Raw genomic sequence first — 20,029 nt, forward strand, 5'->3', positions numbered from 1 at the left:
TACAAGCTCTGAGTCCTCTATCATTAAATAAATTTATTGTCTTTTTATAATTTTTAAATAAAAGTTCTGCAGTGATATTTTTTATTTATTTTCATCAGCACTACTTGTATCATTTAATTTTACATTTATTTGTGTTCTAAGATTTTTTTGTCGTTTAGCGCTAACTTTTGCTTCAATAATCCGGATGATCCCTTAATCCGGACAACCCCCACATTAATCCGGATTAGCGAAGTTTTACTATATATGAATCGGCAAAACTGTAGGGCAATTTTCGTATGTTTGGATGTTGTCTGTTAATGTCTACAACAATTCTTACTCTACACGGGCCAAAAAACTACGGTATCAGATTAAATTTCCTGATATAGGCAGACTTAAGACATAATCCAGGATCACTTTCAGACAAGATTACTGTGCCAGGGCGGTTGGTTGACATGTGATACACCCACTTCCTTGTAAATCCCTTCCAGTTCACCTAACACATTCGAAAGCTCATGCAGGGTCATAATCCTCTCACAAATAATCCACTTACAGATATAAATTTCATTTCATCTCAGTTTACATGGTGTGCGCACCCAGACGCGCCGCGCCGCGCCAACTGTAGGCTGCAGTTCACTGTAGCACGCTATTTTAGGCTAGGCGCTCGTCCGCACTCACACACACAAGCAGCCCCGTCTTGTAAACAAACTATAATCTTGCGTCAGCTGACGCCGCTTTCGTGTATCAACATTCTAAGCGCTGCGTCTTCGTGCACTCTCTCTGAAACATCACAAAGTTAGTGGTATAGTTCTTCTGCGCATGTGCACGAAGAAAGTTATTTTCTGCAACCACTTTATCAGTATTTCTACAAACGTTAACGTTAACTGCACAGAGCAAAATCTTCCCTGAGAACCGGACATTCGCATATTCAAGAGATTCTTGAGTTCTCCTTTTATGTTTCAGTTAGTTGTTTCATTACGCTAGCAGTGTCGGGACTACACGACTTGATAATTATTGAACACGGAGCTATTGGTGGAATAAAAACTTGTGAGGGAAACAAAGGTACTCGGAGGCTTTCGATCTCATGGGACTAAAATGCTCATTACCGTGTTCTCATGAGCCACCACTTGGTCCCTATCCCAAGCAAGATGAACACAATTTACGTCCCCACAAATTATATAAAGTCAATTTTAATATTATACTCCCTACTAAGTTTAGTTCTCTCATATTTTCTTGCCTTCAAGTCTATAGTTTTTTTTTTGCATCTTCTATGATTGATACACGTACATCCATCTCATTGTTTCTGATCTCATCTGATCTGATCCGATCATCATGATCATCATCTACGTTCAGGGATTAGGTAGAAAATACTGTTCCGCATTTGCGCTGCATTTCTCTCTCTCTTTCTCTCTCTCACAGAGGGTAGACATAATTCCGTCTTCTTCGGTATATTAATATTTGCCACAGAACAAAAAAAAAATTAATCCATCAAAATGTTTATTTTTCGTTTATATGGCGATACTTAGCTGACAGAAGTTTTCTGTTGCCTTTCTTAGTTCGTTACTTACGTTTGCGATCTACCCTCAAACATTACGTGAATGCTTTCTACCACATTTTTCCGAGACATCACTCACAGTTACTCTTCTATTTAACGCCGTAAAATCTGTGTAGATGGAAACGGACGTTAAGCAAGTGGCTGAGATTGGTCATTTACACGGAAAACACCATCTCTCAAGATTTCGTAGGGGTGTTTACCACTCCGTTGCCTGGAAAGGGACGTCCTTTAATGTGGCGTATTGCTGTAAGCGTTACCCAGTAACTGGTTGTTTACAACAATTTCTCTCCGTGAGAAAATGTTTATCGAGCTGTTGCCTAGCACTGGATCTATACGTCACAACAAGAACCACTTATTTTAAAAATAAAGATTATGCTTTTTATCCACGTCGTGTACTTATGTACTTCTATACAGGATTAAATGGTTGGTCGCCATGATGGAGACGGATTGCGCTGTGAGGTAGAACTAAATTTCAGACGAATTTCAAAATGTGAAGTTTCAAAGACGACATAACTCGACTTTCGGCTGTTTAGATGGCTTTGCAAAACTTCAAACACCCTCGCTCCGTTTTTAAATATAGGACGTCTCAGCTTTCATACTTCGTATCACTAGATGTGGGTTAAAACTGGCAGCCCACTCTCTGTTTCCACAAACAAAACAGACATCTCCAAACAGTGAAGCTTCTAACAAAACAAACGAACACCTAGGTCGGATAAACCTCTGTTATATCAACACTTCTGTAAAACACCAGAAACCAGACATTCTAATAATAGTAGAGACCAATTAAATTAATCATGCAAGATGCATTCCAGAAACATTCCCTTCAGCCAAACCAAACGGCGAAACTACCCGCTCTAATGTTAATTTCTTTTGATGGAAAATTTTCAACCAAACAGCAGAAAGAGATCGCGAAATGCATGTAAATATGGGCTGGGTTCAGTTCCAGATTAGTCCATCTGAGACTTTGCGGCGAGCAAAGTGGCACTCAGACAAGTCCATCTCTTGAGAATTCCCATGATCCCCTGATACTTGTCCGACCAACGTTCCATATTCAACTACCATTAAGGATCGCAGTGTTGGTATTGCCGATGAAAGTCTCTACAAAGCGCAATGCTGAGATGGCCTCAGGTGGCAAGATATACGTGCCTAGTCGCAGGAAGGTCGGTTCAGGCTTTCTAGTAACCTCAACGGTTTGAGAGGCTGTAGTGTTGGTATTACTGAAGGGACTGAGATGGTTTCATGTGGGAAGATATACCTACCAAGTTTCATGAAATTTGGCAGAGGAATTCAAGTATTGTTAAGGTTTTGCCTCAGAAATTTAAGAGGCTGCAATGTTGGTATTACTGAAGGGAAGGATTTATGGAGTATGCCAATAAGATGGGCTCAGGCATTCAGCCATTCAAAATTTCAAGGGGAGGATACAAATAAATACATTTACATATAAAAAAAATGTAAGGCCATCCTAGTAACAGGATGTGAAGACCCATAGGGTTGTGAGATGTCGAGGCTTCCACATTTCGTCTAGACAATCGGCTCACAGATGACAGTGAGTTTGTTAGCCTTACGCGCCAGCCGACGTTTACCTTCAGGAAGTTTCCTGGTACTCATTTCTGTTAGAGGCTGAGTCGACCCGGGGGCCATAGTGCGCATTGAAGGATTAGGTAAATTGAAAAAAATCCACTTCATGGGGACTCGAAACCGCGACCTTCCAGCTTGTAGCATAGTGCCTCAATCAATTACGCTACCGCGTGCCCCACTCATAAGTGTACTTGTATAATTTACTTATTTAAAGTTACTGAATCATAAGAATTGTTACAGCCATTTTAAGAACGTAAGCTCTTTGATGTAAGTTGCTTTTTTCATAATGAGTAGTACCGTCAATTTTCATTTTGCTCACAATGTCCAGGGCTGTCTGAACGCGAATTTCTAAGGCAGATGGGCAGGAAGAACAGGACGAATTGTCTGGGCCCCTCGTCCTCCTGCTCTTATACCTTTGACATTTTTTCTTTTGGGGTATGTGAAAGTACAAGTGTAGAGCCTGTGAATACGCTGCATCATTAAAGTTAACACAGGATATGTCATAGCGCGTCTGACAAGAGAAGGGCTACAGTTTTTCCATTTGATAGTGAAAATGCTGCATACAACAGTTTGGCGTCTCTTTCTGTTTCTAAACTACAAGTGCCTGAAATCCCGACAGTCCTCTCGGTAGATCGAGCATATATCAAACCGTGTGATCAGCTTGATCGGCCGGTACTGCATCCTAACTTAGCTTAAGATACCTAACATATCGATATAGAGACTAGACTACGGGGTAGATGACAAAGCAATCGTGGTTCGATTTCTGGCAAAGGCAAGAGATTTGTCTGGTCTCCATAAGGTAAAATCGGCTCTGAGGCTAAGCCAGCCTCTTATAAAATGGGCACTGAGAACCGTTTCCCTGGAAGAAAGGGGGCGGGGGCGTGAAACTGATCACTCGCCTACCCCTAGTGACGAGGTTAAAAATTATGGAGTCCTATCTACACTCCCTCGCAAGTTTATCGGCCATAGGGCTTAATTAAAGGGGGCAAGCGGCAATGTAATTGGTTGAAGCATTATACTAGAAGCCGGAAGGTCGCGGGTTTGTTTTAATTAACCTACTCCCTTCAGCAGCATTAGGGCCCTGGTGTCGACTCAGCCTCTAACAGAAATGAGTACCAGGAATCTTCCTGCGGGTGAAAGGCGGCCGGCCCGTAAAGCTGACAGCCTCACAGCCATCTGTGAGCCGATTATCTTGAAAATGTAGGAGCCTCGACGTCTCATAACCTATTGGCCTCCACGGCCTGTTACAGGGATAGCTTTACCTTTTTTCTTAATTAATTAAGTGCAGGGATAAATTTTCCCGTTTGCCTCACCATCTAACAACACTGCAGAAAGATGTCACTTCTTTTAAGCCAAAGGACCAGACCAACAGAATGTTTCAACATAGACTATTTAATGCTACAGAAATAGGTAACAGACACAGAATCGTCTTGAACTCTTCCTGTAGCGAGAAATCTTCCATGTGCATTTTGAAGTTCTCACCGCAATGACTGTGGACTGTAAAGACTTACGAAATGGTGTATTTCAGGCCGCCTGTTTCTCCTGGTTTCATCAACCCTGAGGATCGAAGCGATGGGTTTCTTTCGGAAGTACACGGCGTTAGAAGACATTTGATGGCTCCTCCAGGTACTCTTCCATATAAACAGCGTAACAGCAGTGATCAATCATTCAGGAGTTCAATGCTAAATAAGCTTGCCGACAGTCGATTTTCTGTCACTGAATGGGGCGAAGAGCCTTTATACATATGAAGGGAGGACTACATATAAACGAGGCTCCGAGGTAGTGAGTGTAATTCCCTTCGTCTTGTTGCCGAAGTATACATCCGGCCTCTCAGGCTGGTCTAAGGACGCGGAATGTCTTCTTCGACCGCTCGAACACTAGGATCTTGGGTTCGAATGCCACTGGAGGTATGGATGTATATATTTTCGGTCTGACTTTGTTTTTCTGTGCAGGTACAGGTAATGAGATGGGTCCATCTCCCGTCCATGAAGTCTTACCAGTTTTCTATACGATTCAGAGTTGCAGAGACTAATTCTGAATGAGAACGTGCCAGAGACTACATAGCAGTAGCAGTAGTAGTAGTAGTAGTAGTAACAGCCTTTCTCTCTCTTTCTTGTTGCTCCCACTTTTGGAGCACCTGTGAGACGCCTTGTTTCACTTCAGTTTCTTAATCCAGGAGGCAGTCGGTAGGGCTCCTTGGACGGGGGATCAGTCCGTCGCAAGGCCGCTACCTACAGAGGACAACATAATTACAAAATGAACGCAGACAGATAGGGGCACGAGGTAGCGCAGTTGGTTGAGGCACTATGCTACAAGCCCGAAGGTTGCGGGTTCGAGTCCCGATGAGCTGGATTTTTTCAATTGACCCAAACCTACTAGCCTCACTATGGCCCTGGGGTCGACTCAGCCTCTAACAGAAATGAGTACCAGGAATATTCTTGGAAAGTTCTTGGGGGTAAAGGGTGGCCGGCGCGTAGGGCTGCAAACCTTTCCGCCATCTATGAGCCGATTGTCTAGAAAAATGTGGAAGCCTCAACGTCTCACAACCCTATTGGCCTCCACGGCCTGTTACAGGGATACCTTCACTTTACTTTTACTTTTTAAGCAGACAGATAACCATGCCTTCAGTGGGATTCGAAACCACGATACCAGTGTTCGAGCGGGCGAAGACAGATCATGCCTTCGACCACGCGGCTATTGTGATCGGCAGCAGCAGCCGTAATAGTAGTAGTAGTAGTAGTAGTAGTAGTAGTAGTAGTAGTAGTAGTAGTAGTAGTAGTAGTAGTAGTAGTAGTAGTAGTAGTAGTAGTAGTAGTAGTAGTAGTAGTAGTAGTAGTAGTAGTAGTAGTAGTAGTAGTAGTAGTAGTAGTAGTAGTAGTAGTAGTAGTAGTAGTAGTAGTAGTAGTAGTAGTAGTAGTAGTAGTAGTAGTAGTAGTAGTAGTAGTAGTAGTAGTAGTAGTAGACCTACATATTCCCTAAGATCCCTATCCCTGGAATATTTTGAAAGAATCCCGCCTCAAAAATACAACCCGAAAATTTTAAAACGTCACAAAAAAAATATTTTTTTATTTGTAATTTATTTAATGACGATATGAGGAACTTGAATTGTTGGATCTGAGGTTATCACAGCGGTGATTATGAAGAGTTCTATGTATCACTCTACCTGCTGCCGGCTTGATTCTGATTTCTTGCTTGTTTGACTCTTCGACCCTGAAAATAAACGTTATATGTTCCTCTGAAACATCGGTTGACTTTCACCAGACTATAGGGTGCTATATCGTAGAAGGCAACACTTCGAATTACGACACATAAGCCTAACGTCGAATGACTGGGTGACAGTGAATAATGAATTGGAAATAATGTGACAGAAGGTGCTCGTAACCTGTTTTATAGACTATTGCGGTACATGCTTGGAGGAACTGAGGAAAGAGACGAAGGCCTTCAGCCCAGGATCGCCGGTGTCCGAGCCGAGATTCTACCCGGGTGTCCCCCAAATACCAGTCAGAGGTTTCACGTCTTGAGCGAACTTGCTCGACCACAGGAGAAACGGAGAGAAACAAAATGGAGTTTGCGCGATAATACTCGAGAAAAGCAAATGGTATTAAAACTTGAGAGAAAGGAGTAGTTTGTTGGTTAACGTACTTTCCGTCCCCAAAATATAACACAAGACAGTTTGACTGTAGTGCAGAATAACTACTGTCTCACCAAGGACACTTACTTTCCTAATTTCGTTTCATGTGGGGCCCAATTACAAGTTAAAACTCTCAAGGTCCACAATCTTTTCGTAACTCTAGAAGGTCCATTGATTGCCTCTGTGAACGTGGGTGTGTGACGAAAAGGCAATGACCTTGATAGAACAAATCAGTTACTCCATATTATGACCAACTCAACGGCCCGACCCACTCCTGAAACCAATAAAGTCAAATCCGCGTTTGTTTCATTAGAGCTGTTTCATCGTTAGGCCTTCGTCGGTTCAAGTTCACCTGCAGGCTTCCCCACTAAAACTGTGCCCAAGCTTCCTTCTAAGCAGTATTCAATCAGCTGTGAGGTTTTAGCGGCGATGAAAAGGTCACCACGATTTTATAGGCTATGAAGCCATGTGGTCTGGCAGCGGTTACCAACGCGTTCCAGAGTTTCGTTCTTCCCTTACCAAGATGCAGGCAGTATGTTCCTCCAGAATATTGGTAACCACTTACCAGAATACGGGGCATGCGGTATCGTGGTTGTTTAAGGCGTTATGCTGCAAGCCTAAGGGTCGCGGGTTAGATTTCCGACGCGTCATTGAATTTCTTTTTCAATTGACCTAATCCTTCCAGTCACACTATGGCCCTGGGGGTCGACTCAGCCTCTAACAGAAATGAGTACGTGGAATCTTCCTGGGCGTAAACGGCGGCCGACGGGTAAGGTTAACAACCTCACCGCCATCTGTGAACCAGAAAATGTGGGAGCTTCAACGTCTCAACGTTTATGAGTCCCCACAGACTCTCATAGGGATAGCATTAATTTCTTTACTCACCAGAATGTACTGTGTCATAGTTCAGAAAACTGCATCCTATCCCCTCAGCCGAGCCACATAAGGTATGCCTATTTTCGTAACATGCATGGACTGTGATGAAACAACTGGAGTGTAGTTGGACTCACCACGACAACTCCGTCCTCGCCGGAGCTCTGCACCGTCGCTCCGAACCACTGCCCAGATTTCAGATCGATCTGTCGCCCTTCCGAGTTGTTATTGTTCCCTGGAAGGAGAATGAGATACCCATGAGTTCACATGAACATGTAAAAGGTATACAGCAGAGGTTCAGTCAGGAATTCAACTTTTTGCTCGTGTCTCCAGTATACTGCAAGAGCTGAGTACATAATACAGTGGCAAACCTGCAGCCAATCCCGGACTTCTTGGATGGGATACCATCGTCTCAGGGAAGCACACTGCTGCCATCTTCAAGGTCAACAAGCACATGTAAGGGTAAATTTATCCTTGTGCTTAATTAAGCATCACACCATGAAACCGTGTGGAGTGGGTGTATAGATCCATGTATTCTTAACCTCGGCACTAGACTTTGGTGAGTGATATCAACTTCACGCCCCAGCCACTTCACCCCGGAGCTAAAGCCTCCGGTAGCTATTAAATAGGATTATGGATGAAACCCAGAGCCGCTGGGCTCCGTGAATAAGAGAAAAATCTCTCGCACCTGCCGGGAGTTGAAGCCAGATTCCTCGGCCGTCCAGCCCGTAACTCGTCACTATATCGCCTGCTCCAGGGTAGAAGGGTATAGGATGAATCGACGCAACCCACAAGAAAGAAATTCAGATCTGGGCAATACATCTGCCGGTAAACTTGTGACATCACGTCCAGTGCCGACCGTAAGCAGACGTTCAGACTGGATCATCAGCGAAGCTACACAGATTCAGGTCCAACCCCAGTACATAAACAGAGAGACGGTTTCTCCCTGAGCAAGTCGCGGAACCCTTTCCCAAAAAGAACACATGCAAGTTCTTGTCTTGGTTTTCCTCTGTCCGGGGCGTTTGGAGGCTCCTTTTGTGACGGTCATTATCGGAGACTAGAGGTCACATTCGAGAGGCAGGGGCTATGTTTCCCCTTCCCAATCCCCGCCTTTGATTTACTACTCTTATTCTCCTCCCCCCAACGTCTGTCCGTTTCCTAACCCGCCGCACTGGCGGCCGGGCCATAGCTCAAGCGGTTAGTCGCTGGCTTCTCACTGCGGCGGCCGGGGTTCGATCCCGGGTCTGGTTAAGTGGGATTTGTGGTGGACAAAGTGGCGCTGGGGCGGTTTTTCTCTGAGTACTTGGGTTTCTCCTGCCAAATTTCATTCCACCAAATTCTCCATCGTCATAATCACCCGGGGCACGCCACAATAGGCCAATCAGTGGCCGCCATGACGAGTGGACCCTGTGCGACTCCACTCCCCACTAAGCGAATTAAAAAAAAAAAAAACCTGCCCCACTCCTACCACGAATAGGTCTCGGATCATTCAACGACGTTTTCAGTAACCCAAAATACGAGGGACAGAAGTCTATTTGCACCTGATCACACCGGTTCTTCGCTTGCGTATTTTCTTCTTTTTTCTTATACCCTGAAGATGGAGGCGATACGTTCCTCCGAAACGTCGGTTAACACAATACCTACACGGCGCCACATCCCAGAAGACGGCTCTCTTCATAGTCACCGCCGTGAAAACCTCAAATCTTACACAGTCAGTAAATAGTTCAAACAGCTGTAATGGATGTAATAGGTTTTCTATGTGTATCACTAGGTAGCAGCACAGCCCAGTTTCATGACAGTCTAGGTAGCGAAAGCGCATGCGAATGTTCAAAGGCTGGTTTCAGTAGTCAAAATGGCGACTGTGCTTGCGGAGTATATTATCGATGAACAGCGTTCTGTTGTGCGTTTTGCAAAAGATTTTAATAGAGAAATGTTTCCTTTTTACAGTGGGAAGTGTTTGTCGCGTTCAGCCATTCACAACTGGGTGGCAAACGTTTCGAAGATGACGAAGAGGTTGAAGCGGTGATGCGGAAGTCGCTGAGGCAATAGTCAAAAGACTTCTACCCTGCGGGTTTCGGCGCACTGGTAAAGCAATGGGATAAGTGTATCAATGTTTGTAGAGGATATGCAGAGAAATAAATGTTTTATTTAGCTTCGAATACCACATGTTTTTCGTTTTATATACATTAGTGACCTATTTATTGACTCTCCCTCGTGCGCAGCGTCGAATAGTTAGATCATCAATGAACAATGACTTGGAATGTATGTTCGAGGAAGAGACCGTCGCCTAATTTATATTATTAAGAGGGGCTAAGGAAACCCACGAAAAACTCGGAGAGTATTATCTACTAAGATATAACGCCGTGTAGCCCGTTGGAAGACAACCGACGTTTCGGAGGAATATATCGCCTTCATATTCAAGGTCTCACTGCTTGCCACCTGCTTTCACGCTGGTATCCAGCTCGGCTTGTTTTTCGACCTTGATGATGGAGGCATTGTTCCTCTGAAACGTCGGTTGTCTTCCAACGGACTACACGGCGTTATATCCCAGAACCACCACTGTAAGAACTTCAGATCTTACACGTAAAGTCTATCGGGATATTGGTATCCGAGAAGAGGTTTTACTCTGAATTTCCCACGAAGTTCGGTACTACTGTACCATGAAGACGGAAGCAGTATGTTTCGCCGAAGTGTTGGTACCCATCTAGCAGGCGATATGCTATTATAATCCGGTATAGCACACTTTGAATCTGCCGATGATGTAATGGATATCGTCCCCTACAACTTCAACTTCCACATGCGTCCGAAATACCATGATGTAAGCAATGAGAGCAATACAGCGCTTCGCTATTGTACACTCTTTCAGTTAACCATTACACACGCACACATTCTGCGTCTTCACTAGTCGTATCCTGGCAACGGATTGAATAACAGTATCATTGTAACTTCAGCACACATGAAGTCTTGCACAATCTAATTAATTTCTTATGATTTCTTCTCAATCGACTTCGAATGTCATCTCCAGAACTCGACCCAGTTCTCGACATCNAATTGAATAACAGTATCACTGTAACTTCAACACACATGAAGTCTTGCACAATCTAATTAATTTCTTACGATTTCTTCTCGATCGACTTCGAATTTCATCTCCAGTTCTCGACAACATATCACAAGCTCATATCCTTGCAGGCTATGGTCTCGAAACTGGACCCTACTCGACTACACCTAACTCAAAAGACCTGCTTTGTCCACTTATAACCCGTCGGCACGCACCACACAGAAGATACGGTCTCTCTGTTGTTGAAAAGATTATTTACTGATCCACTGCCTAGCAATAGACGTCCAATTGTTGCGCGCGTGCGCTTCCGCGGGAATATGTTTACTGAGTCGTTGCCTAGCAATGGGTATATAAATCACAATACGTTCATGTAGTAATGTTTTTAAGCCAGTATTTCGATGTCACTGAATGGAAAGTACAGCGTTATGCTGAAACACATAACGTTGTAATGCACGTTATTTCACTTGCACTTATACGTAACGCCAGACACGTGACTCTCTAATGCAGTGTTTCTAACCCGTGTCCCGTAACCATGGCGACGGAACTCCGCAAGGTAAAGGCCACATAATTATTATCAGATCCACAATATTACGTAATCTGAATATTAAAATAAATTTGTCCCTGTGCTTAATTAAATTAGCACTATGCGGAGGATTGCACTATACTTGACCTCGGCACTAGATGAAGGAAAACAGAGCTTCACGCCACGGTTGATTGGCCCTCGGAGAAAGAGCCTGCGGTACCCATTAGATAGGAGGCTGGGTGGGTCCCAAGAGCTAGTCTGGACGCTGTGGAAGATAAGAAAGTCTTGTCCCTGTTTGGAATCAAACCTCGGCCGTCCTTATATCGATTCTTACGAGTCACTCCACCGCCGAGAGTGATGGATAAATTTGGATGCTCCTATGTCTATAGAAGGCTGATCAACCCTGGTCTAAATATCGACGGTACTGCTCATTATGAAAAAACCACTTATATCAATGAGCTTACGTTCTTAAAATGGTTTAACTATTCTTATGATTCAGCAACGTTAAGCAAGTACACTTATGAATGGGGTACGCGGTAGCGTAGTTGGTTAAGGCGCTATGCTACAAATCGGAAGGTCGCGGGATCGAATCCTGATGAGGTGGATTGTTTTCAATTTACCTAATCCTTCCAGCCGCACTATGGCCCTGGGTTCGAATCAGCATCTAACAGAAATGAGTAGAAGGTATTTTCCCGGGGGTAAAGTGCGGCCGGCGCGTAAGGCTGACAAACTCACCGCCATTCGTGAGCCGATTGTCTAGAAAATGTAGAAGCCTCAACATCTCACAACCCTATGGGCCTCCACGGCCTGTTACAGGGATAGCTTTACCTACCTACACTTACGAGTAAAAAAGGTAGAAGGTAAGGTAAAGCTATCCCTGCAAGAGACCGTGTAGGCCCATAAGTTTGTGAGACGCTGAGGCTCCCACATTTTCTCTAGACATTCAGCTCACAGATGGCGGTGAGGTCAGCGAATCACATAACGACCTTTGAGAATAAAACTATTCCCAAGATAGAGAACTCGGAGCCCCACGTGTGAGAGCGGTTATTTTCTTTAGTTTAGGCTCCAGCTACACCTTTCCGAAGACACTTTATGACAGTTACAGATGTCAACAAAATAAAATTCACATCTTCGGAAAAATACAGACTTGCCTCCCGTGGTGACCTTGTCCCCTTCCGGGCATGCAAATTGCATGTAAACAAAAACAAGGCGGTTGTTTTCTGTCCAGATGCGAAAAACAAGTCATGACATGCTAATAAATCGGTCTCTCCAATAAACCAGTCACCCTTCCGAAATGGCTAAAGAGGACCATAGCATCTACGGAGAACTGTAATAGGTTCCGACGGTCACAAGTGTTTGAGCGGAAGAAAACGTTCCATACCTTATACAGCGCGGCCACTGTGATCGACTAACTGCTAATCGATAAAAAAATCTCTTCTTTATCCCACGCGACATATAGCCAGTGTCTTCACGGTGAACAATATAATCCCTAAACCTCCTCATCAGTGTTACCAGACCCTTAGCTTATTAACACACCCCTTCCCCCTTTTTCATCAGCTTGTGGGGCCGGAGAAAGGTATCGATATCACTTTCCTTGAAGTTCTGAATTACATGAACACTTTTACTTTAGCAGGACTCTTACCGGTATACCCACACACCTTGAGCTGCACAGACAAGTGAAAGCATGACAGAACTATGGAGTCACTACCTAACCTTATAGCTCCTCTGGAGCACGTTGTAGCGTAGTAATTCTACAAGCCCGAAGGTCGTGGGCTCGATTACCAATGAGTTAACTGGATTTTTCACTTGACCTAATACTTCCAGCCGAAATACGTCCCTAGGGTCGACTCAACTTCTAACAGAAATGGTAAAAGGTAAAGCTACCCCTGTAACAGACCGTGAAGGCCCATAGGGTTGTGAAACGTTGAGGATCCCAAATTATCTAGACAGTTGGCTCACAGATGGCGGTAAGGTTGTCAGCCTTAAGCGCCGGCAGCCCTTTACACCTCAGGAAGATTCCTGGTACTCATTTCTGTTAGAGGCTGAGTCGACCCCAGGGCCATAGTGAGGCTAGTAGGTTTGGGTCAATTGAAAAAATCCAACTCATCGGGACTCGAACCCGCAATCTTCCGGCTTGTAGCATAGTGCCTCAACCAACTACGCTACCGAGTCCCCCTCTAACAGAAATGAGTACCAGGAACCTTCCCAGGGTAAAGACGGCGGGCGCGTAAGACTGATATTACCGCCATCTGTGTGTCGATTTTCTAGAAAATGTTGGATCCTCGACGTCTCACAACCTTATGGACCTCCACGGCCTGTTACAGGACTAGCTTTATTTTTTTACAACCCTGTTATGTTGCATTTATCCAGAAAAAAAAACATAAATTTGTAGGTCTACAATAGAAAACGTTTAATTTTCCACGCTCTAATTTGTAAAAATGTTGTACGAAGGTACGAATATATTTGAGTATTCCTATTGTAGATAGTACAACTGCCTCACCTGTAATTATGTGACATTTATTCCAATCACCACGTAACCTATATATTTATTATTATGAGCTCATGATCTTCCGGAATATGACGGATTGCAGGTTCATATATATGTACATATCTATAGAACTGCATAAAGTCACGTGCCATAAGACCATAATCTTCATATGACAGCCATAACAACCTCAAGTCCGCATTCACAGTATCAGTACTTCTTACAGCTCTTTCATAAGAAAAAAGGTAAACTTGTCCCTGTGCTTAACTTATTAAACGGTAACACCATGAAGACGTATGGGGGAGTGGACTCATGTTTTCGTGACCTCGGCACCTGTTGGGAAGTGGTCAGCTTCAGGCCCCGGCCGCTTTACCTCCGGTACCCATTGGATAGGAGGCTGGGTGGGCCCCAGAGCCGGTCTGGACGTCATGGAGAAGTGAAAATTCTTGTCCCCACCGAGACTAGAAATCCGACGTATTGGTCGTCCAGCCTTTAGGCAGTCGCTATACAGACTGAGCTATCCCGGTACTTTCATACTTGACAAAAAGACTTAATTAACAGAATCGATATAAAAACATAGTACATACTTCCTCATAAACGAATGACCCCCAGTTGCGTTACCTTGGAAACAGAATCCGCTGCTGCTCGCTAGACAACTCCTGGTCATCGAATAACGAACAATAAGCAAATCCGTCCCACCAGTAAAAACGGGTTCGGGTTTCGCATTTTTTCCCTAGTGTGGATACCGTTACTTTCCTGAAGATACTATCTAAGTAGTTACATTGAGTGAGTTTCCATAACTACTGGAATTTGATCAAAATGGTTGAAAAGTTTTCGAGAAAATCCCCGTTATGTGTTTCGAGACCCCAATTTTTCGGAGTTGGAATATTCGTATTCGTCGACCACCGACCGTTCATGGATAGCCTCTTGAATATTGAACATACATAACAATCCATGAAACCGTTGAGGCGTTAGCGAGGCAAAGCCACAGAGAGACAAGAGGCAGCAAACAAAAGACAAATTTTCCGTATTCATGAGGGCTCATAATGCGTTAATTCCGTAAAAATTTCGAGATCGATGCCATAACAAATGACTTGAAGCCAATGGGGAGTTATTTGCGACTTAAAGTATTGTGATTAATAATTTTCACTGTTTAAGGACTGCATATACAAGTTTACTGTCGTCCAATACTGTACACATGTTCTACTGTTAGCTTAAGCCAAAAGTGACAAAATTGAACTTAAATCTATTCATCTCGTGCGCCAAACAATTATTGTTCTCATGTGGGTTACATCTGCAGTAAGCAAATATGGAATTCTTGGTGTGGGGACCGATAAAACTTCATTCCAATTCCACTCACTGCTGGTGTTGTTAAAATGGTTCTGAGACTGAAACGGTAACTATTTTCAAGACTAAACATACCCTCAGTGGAACATTGCTGTAAACTGGACGATTAGGAATTCCCAGCAGACGAAGCAGTGGGTGTACAGCATACAATGTGATTGTGGCAGATGTTATATCGGCGAAACAAGCAGACCTTTAGACGTAGGCATTAAGGAACACAAATATAACCTGACATAAGGTCTGCTTGTAGAATCAAAATTAGCCCAACGTGCGCATGAAGAAGGCCACAAAACGTGTTGGAAACAAGCGAAGGTCTTGCAGATTGAGCCCAACACCACATACAGGCAATACGTACAAGGAATCCGCCCACATGTCTCTGCTGGAGCATCCGATCAGTCAACCCATTCTGGACACCTCCCCCATCTGGACCCCCGTTATCACAGTAGAAATCAAGGAACTACAATTCCGTCAAGTGTAGTTGGAGTGGGAAAATTTGTTTGTCTTGTGTTGGTTCTGTACGGATTATTTCTTCTCTCCGATGATGATTTCAATCGTGATACTTCTCTGGTGCAAGGCCTCATACGTGTGGAGTTTTAATATTTTCTTAGCTCTCGCAGATAGCTTGTGCTGTGTTTGGCTTGTATACCCCATCTTGGTGCTGGCACAGGTGTCCGGAGATAGGGACTAGCTCCATCGATTGGCCACAAATGAGTAGGCTTTACCTGAAGACGGAGACAGAATTCAGTTTCCGAAACGTTGTGTTTTGAAAAATAAACAAGACGGGGTTTTTAGATAAAGACAGGACGATGGATTATTGGCCAAAAAACAATATTTGTGGTTAGAAGGCCGATTCAATCTTCCAAGAACCTCCAGCGCTGTATGCCTTCCCTCTCATCTACTCCTAGGTCCTACAAGAGGTCTCATTCCTTCAGGGTTTCGAACCAGACATTTTTTGCGCCCCTCTGCCATCCAATGCGTGCTACAGACCCCAGCCACCTCATTACCTGTTGCGGAGTTCAAATTATGAAGTTCCTCATAATGCAACTTTCTCCAGCATCCTGTTGCTTCCTCCCTCTCAGGTCAAAATATTATCCTCAGTACCTTGATCTGTAAGACCCTAAGTCTATGGGGTTTCCTCGACGAAATTATGTACTTATTTCTTGTATCCCCTGAGTTACATTGCTAACCCACTAAATCCTAAGAGATGTCACTCTTCAGACAATACTAAGTAACCTGTACTGTTAGGGTAGTAACATCTAGGAGACTGCGGTGGGCTGGACATGTAACCATGAGCGTTAGACAAGGAATGCATACAGATTTCTGTAGGGAAATTTGCTTATGCACTAACCATTATTACTAACGACAAAAAGTTTTAGTGACGTAAAAGAAAATTAAATTTTCTGGTTAATTCTTATATGAGTCGAAAAAACTGGACATCAAAAATTTCCATCACGTCATACATTTCTGCATTTAAATTTTCATTTAAGTAACTCCATGATTTCAATTCGCTGTATTACGTTCATACGTTCTGCGTACAGAAAAATATGGGTTAACAGAACAAAGTGCGTGTTACAAATTCCTGGTCGCCATTTTTGTGTTCGACACACCCGATTTGGTTAAACACAACTTATTTCGTATACGTAACTGAAATAGGTGAAAATTTAAAGTGTGATATCTTCCGGATGTTACGCCGTGTGGTCTGGTAAAAGTCTGCTTCTGAATGCATTATTATTCTTTATGACCACCGTGGCGAGAACAATTTGTTGGCCTGTCTAACTGGCCACTCGTTGTGTCATTCTTGCACGTTTCCGTGCACACACTCCTTCCCACCGTCCCACGTCCTGAGTGACATCACACCTTCTCACAAACCTCCGTCCAGCCCTGCCAATAACATCCCACTGCACTTCTAACTCACTCCCATATATGGTTCAACTACTCTCTTTCAATTGTTCAGACTTATTAGCAACCTCGTATCCAACTACCTGTCTCTAAGTGGAAGTACTCTGGTGGTCTTCGAAGGAAGATCTATATACAGATAACACGTGTTTAATTCGTTTTGTGACGTGTACACTTTCACCACGTTAGAACTTGAAGCTGTTCTAACAGGTGCTGTAATGAAAGTCCTGTATATTGATACAGTTACCTCGAAGGTAATTATATCAGAGCTCATTGTTGGAATGTAGGCTAGAGAGGAAATCGTCTTTCAGAACAACAGCGAACTTCAAGCCATCATCAATAAGATTAACGACTGTGCAAAGAAATGAAGAATTAAAATAAATCAACGCAAATGCACGCATATTTTATTCGTTCTACATAACCAAACCTGTCCGACAGTGCAAATGGGCAATGTTGATCTAAAAATGAATTTAAATACCTAGGCATGCATCTCGATAGAGGTATTACATGGGCAAAGCACATCAAAACCAGAGGAAACCAGCTGAACCTGAAAGCGAAACAAATGCACTGGCTACTCGGAAGATCAACACTATCAATAGAAAGCAAACTCCTCCTATACAAAGCAGTCCTCGATATGGACCTATGGAATTCAGCTGTGGGGACAGCCACGAATTCCAGCAGCGAAATCCTCCAGCGCTTTCAATCCGAGCCTCTACGATTCATTCTTAACGCACTTTGGTACACAAAACAACTACAGGACCCATGAAGATCTACATACGAACACAGTGCTCAGTGAAATAAAATAGTGGAATAACAAATTAGGAAACCAGACTAATGCAGTAGCAGTGAACCTACTAGGCAATAGCGAAACTACACACAGACTTTAGCAGATGCACCGTCCTAACTTTACCACACAGACCTGAGCAACGCCCCATTACAAGAATTAAAGTGACACCTAAGTGAACAAAAAAGAAAAAAACTGCGCCGCTGGGCATAACTCATTCACGAGTCCCTACTTACTGAATATATATTTTTATTGCAGGTTATGTATAATAAAAGTAAAAAAACAACAACAAAGGAAAGGTAAAGGAATAATAAAAAAGTCTATTCTATAACTTAACATGTCTTATTAATCTTTATACCCACAGGTAGGTCTCCGCAAGGCCGCGCCATAGCTCAAGCGGTTAGTCGCTGGCTTCCCACCGCGGCGACCCAGGTTTGACCCCGGTTCTGGTCAAGTGGGATTTGTAGTGGACAAAGTGGAGCTTTGGTTTCCCCTGCCAATCTTCATTCCACCAAATTCTCCAACATTATAATCACCCGGGGCAGGTACAATAGGCCAATCAGTGGCCGACGTGCCTAGTGGACCCAGCTGGACTCCACCCTCCCATTATGCGAATTTAAAAAAGTAATTTAGGTCTCCTGGCGGGCAATCCTGAGGAAGGCCAGGGCTCACATAGGGCTGTCGTGCCAGTGATGATGATGAATTTAGGTCTCCGCAAATTATTCTTAATTCCACGCTCCACATTCAAAAATTGGAAGGATTAGTTGAAAATGCATGCACTACTTACATGGGAACACATGCTGATCTGATCATGCCCTTGATACAGTATTTCGGTCTATAGCCTGTACACATAAAAATGGGTCGAGCCGTTTTGAAGAAACTTCGGGCCGCTAGAGAACGTACCTCTATTTTCATGAAGATAACACACATTCCATTTTCGAGAAAACCCAGAATTATATATTTGGGAGCCTCTGTGAAGGGCCCATACTTTTGCAGCTAGAGTGTACATATTCGAGCTGGGATAGCGCAGTCGGTATAGCGACTGGCTACGGGTTGGATGGCCAAGGGTTCGGAGTTCGAGTACTTGTAGGGTCAAGAATTTTCTCTTTTCCACGTCGCCCAGGCCGGTTCTGGGGTCCACCGAGCCTTTTATCCCGTGGGTAAAGCGGCCGGGGCGTGAAGCTGACCACTCACCTCCAACTAGTGCCGAGGTCAAGAAAATATGGATCTATACATCCACTCTCCCATATGCCTTCATGACGTAGTGCTTAATTAGTTAAGCACAGGGACAACTTCACCTTTTAGAATGTGCATATTCACCACCCACCAAACTATGATACAAGGGAAAGTCAGTAAAGAGGTCACAAATGCACATAAAACGTAAAACATGTGATATTAAAACAAAAAAACACATTTCTCAACATGTCCTAGACCGACACTGACACATTTCTTCTGTTGCTTTAACAGTGCGTCGAAACCCGCACCATTGAAGTATTTTGACTGTTGTCTCAGCCACTTCCTCACCTGGTCGGGCATCATCTACGACTTTCGAACGCCCTTAAGAGAATGTATCGACTCAGCTGTGAACCGCTTTACGCAACAAACACTTCCCACCGTAAACAGGAAACATTTCCTTATGTATATCCTTTGCGTCGAGTTATTTTGCCACAAGCATCCCACAACAGAACACTGCTCGTCGGTAGTACACGGCTCAAGCGCGGTCACCATTTTGACGACTGAACCCAACCTCTGCGCACTGCGCATGAGCGTCTCCTACCTAGATTATCATGAAAATGCACCGTGCTGCTAACTAATGATACACATAGAAAATCTATTACGTTCATTACAGCTCTTTTACTTCCATTTGTGACTTATTTACTGACTCTCCCTCGTAGATAAACTCTAAAATCCCGATTAAGCACTCACTCAGCCAAGCGTTTAAGCACAGGCGAGGCGCACAGACGTAAGACAAAACGGAAACCCCAAAAGAATTTTTTTTCGTAATCAGATGTTGCTAAAAACGTGTAAATCCATCAAAATCTTGACACTTATTCTATTCGTGATCACAATGATTTCTAATAAGTGCTACGCATATGAGAAAAAGGCTATTGTTTTCATTAAGTAGTTAATTTTATAACGCAAATTATGATTGGCCGTGATCGAGTTCAGATAACAATCACACCAATCACAATTCTCCTCATTCTTCTGGCTGATTTATGATGCAGCCTGAACAAAATTTTCACCGTCTACTAAAGACGGGATGCGAATAACGAATCGAAACTGCAAGAACTGAATTTTAAAGGAATTCGTATTTTGAAAATTAAAA

The 20,029-nt window shown here is 43.6% G+C and overlaps 1 protein-coding gene across 2 annotated transcripts in view; it reads right to left on the bottom strand.

Annotated features, from left to right (window-relative positions):
• LOC111861925 (integrin alpha-PS2) overlaps positions 1-20,029 on the bottom strand; it is a 326,722-nt gene that overhangs the window by 172,549 nt on the left and 134,144 nt on the right. For both annotated transcript variants that reach the window (XM_023846892.2, XM_023846891.2), the window contains exon 3: positions 7,751-7,848. In XM_023846892.2, coding sequence (XP_023702660.1) covers positions 7,751-7,848 — 98 coding nt within the window. The remainder of the gene's footprint in view (positions 1-7,750; positions 7,849-20,029) is intronic.

This window comes from Cryptotermes secundus, unplaced genomic scaffold (genome assembly GCF_002891405.2).
Source record: "Cryptotermes secundus unplaced genomic scaffold, Csec_1.0 scaffold84, whole genome shotgun sequence".
Taxonomy (NCBI): domain Eukaryota; kingdom Metazoa; phylum Arthropoda; class Insecta; order Blattodea; family Kalotermitidae; genus Cryptotermes; species Cryptotermes secundus.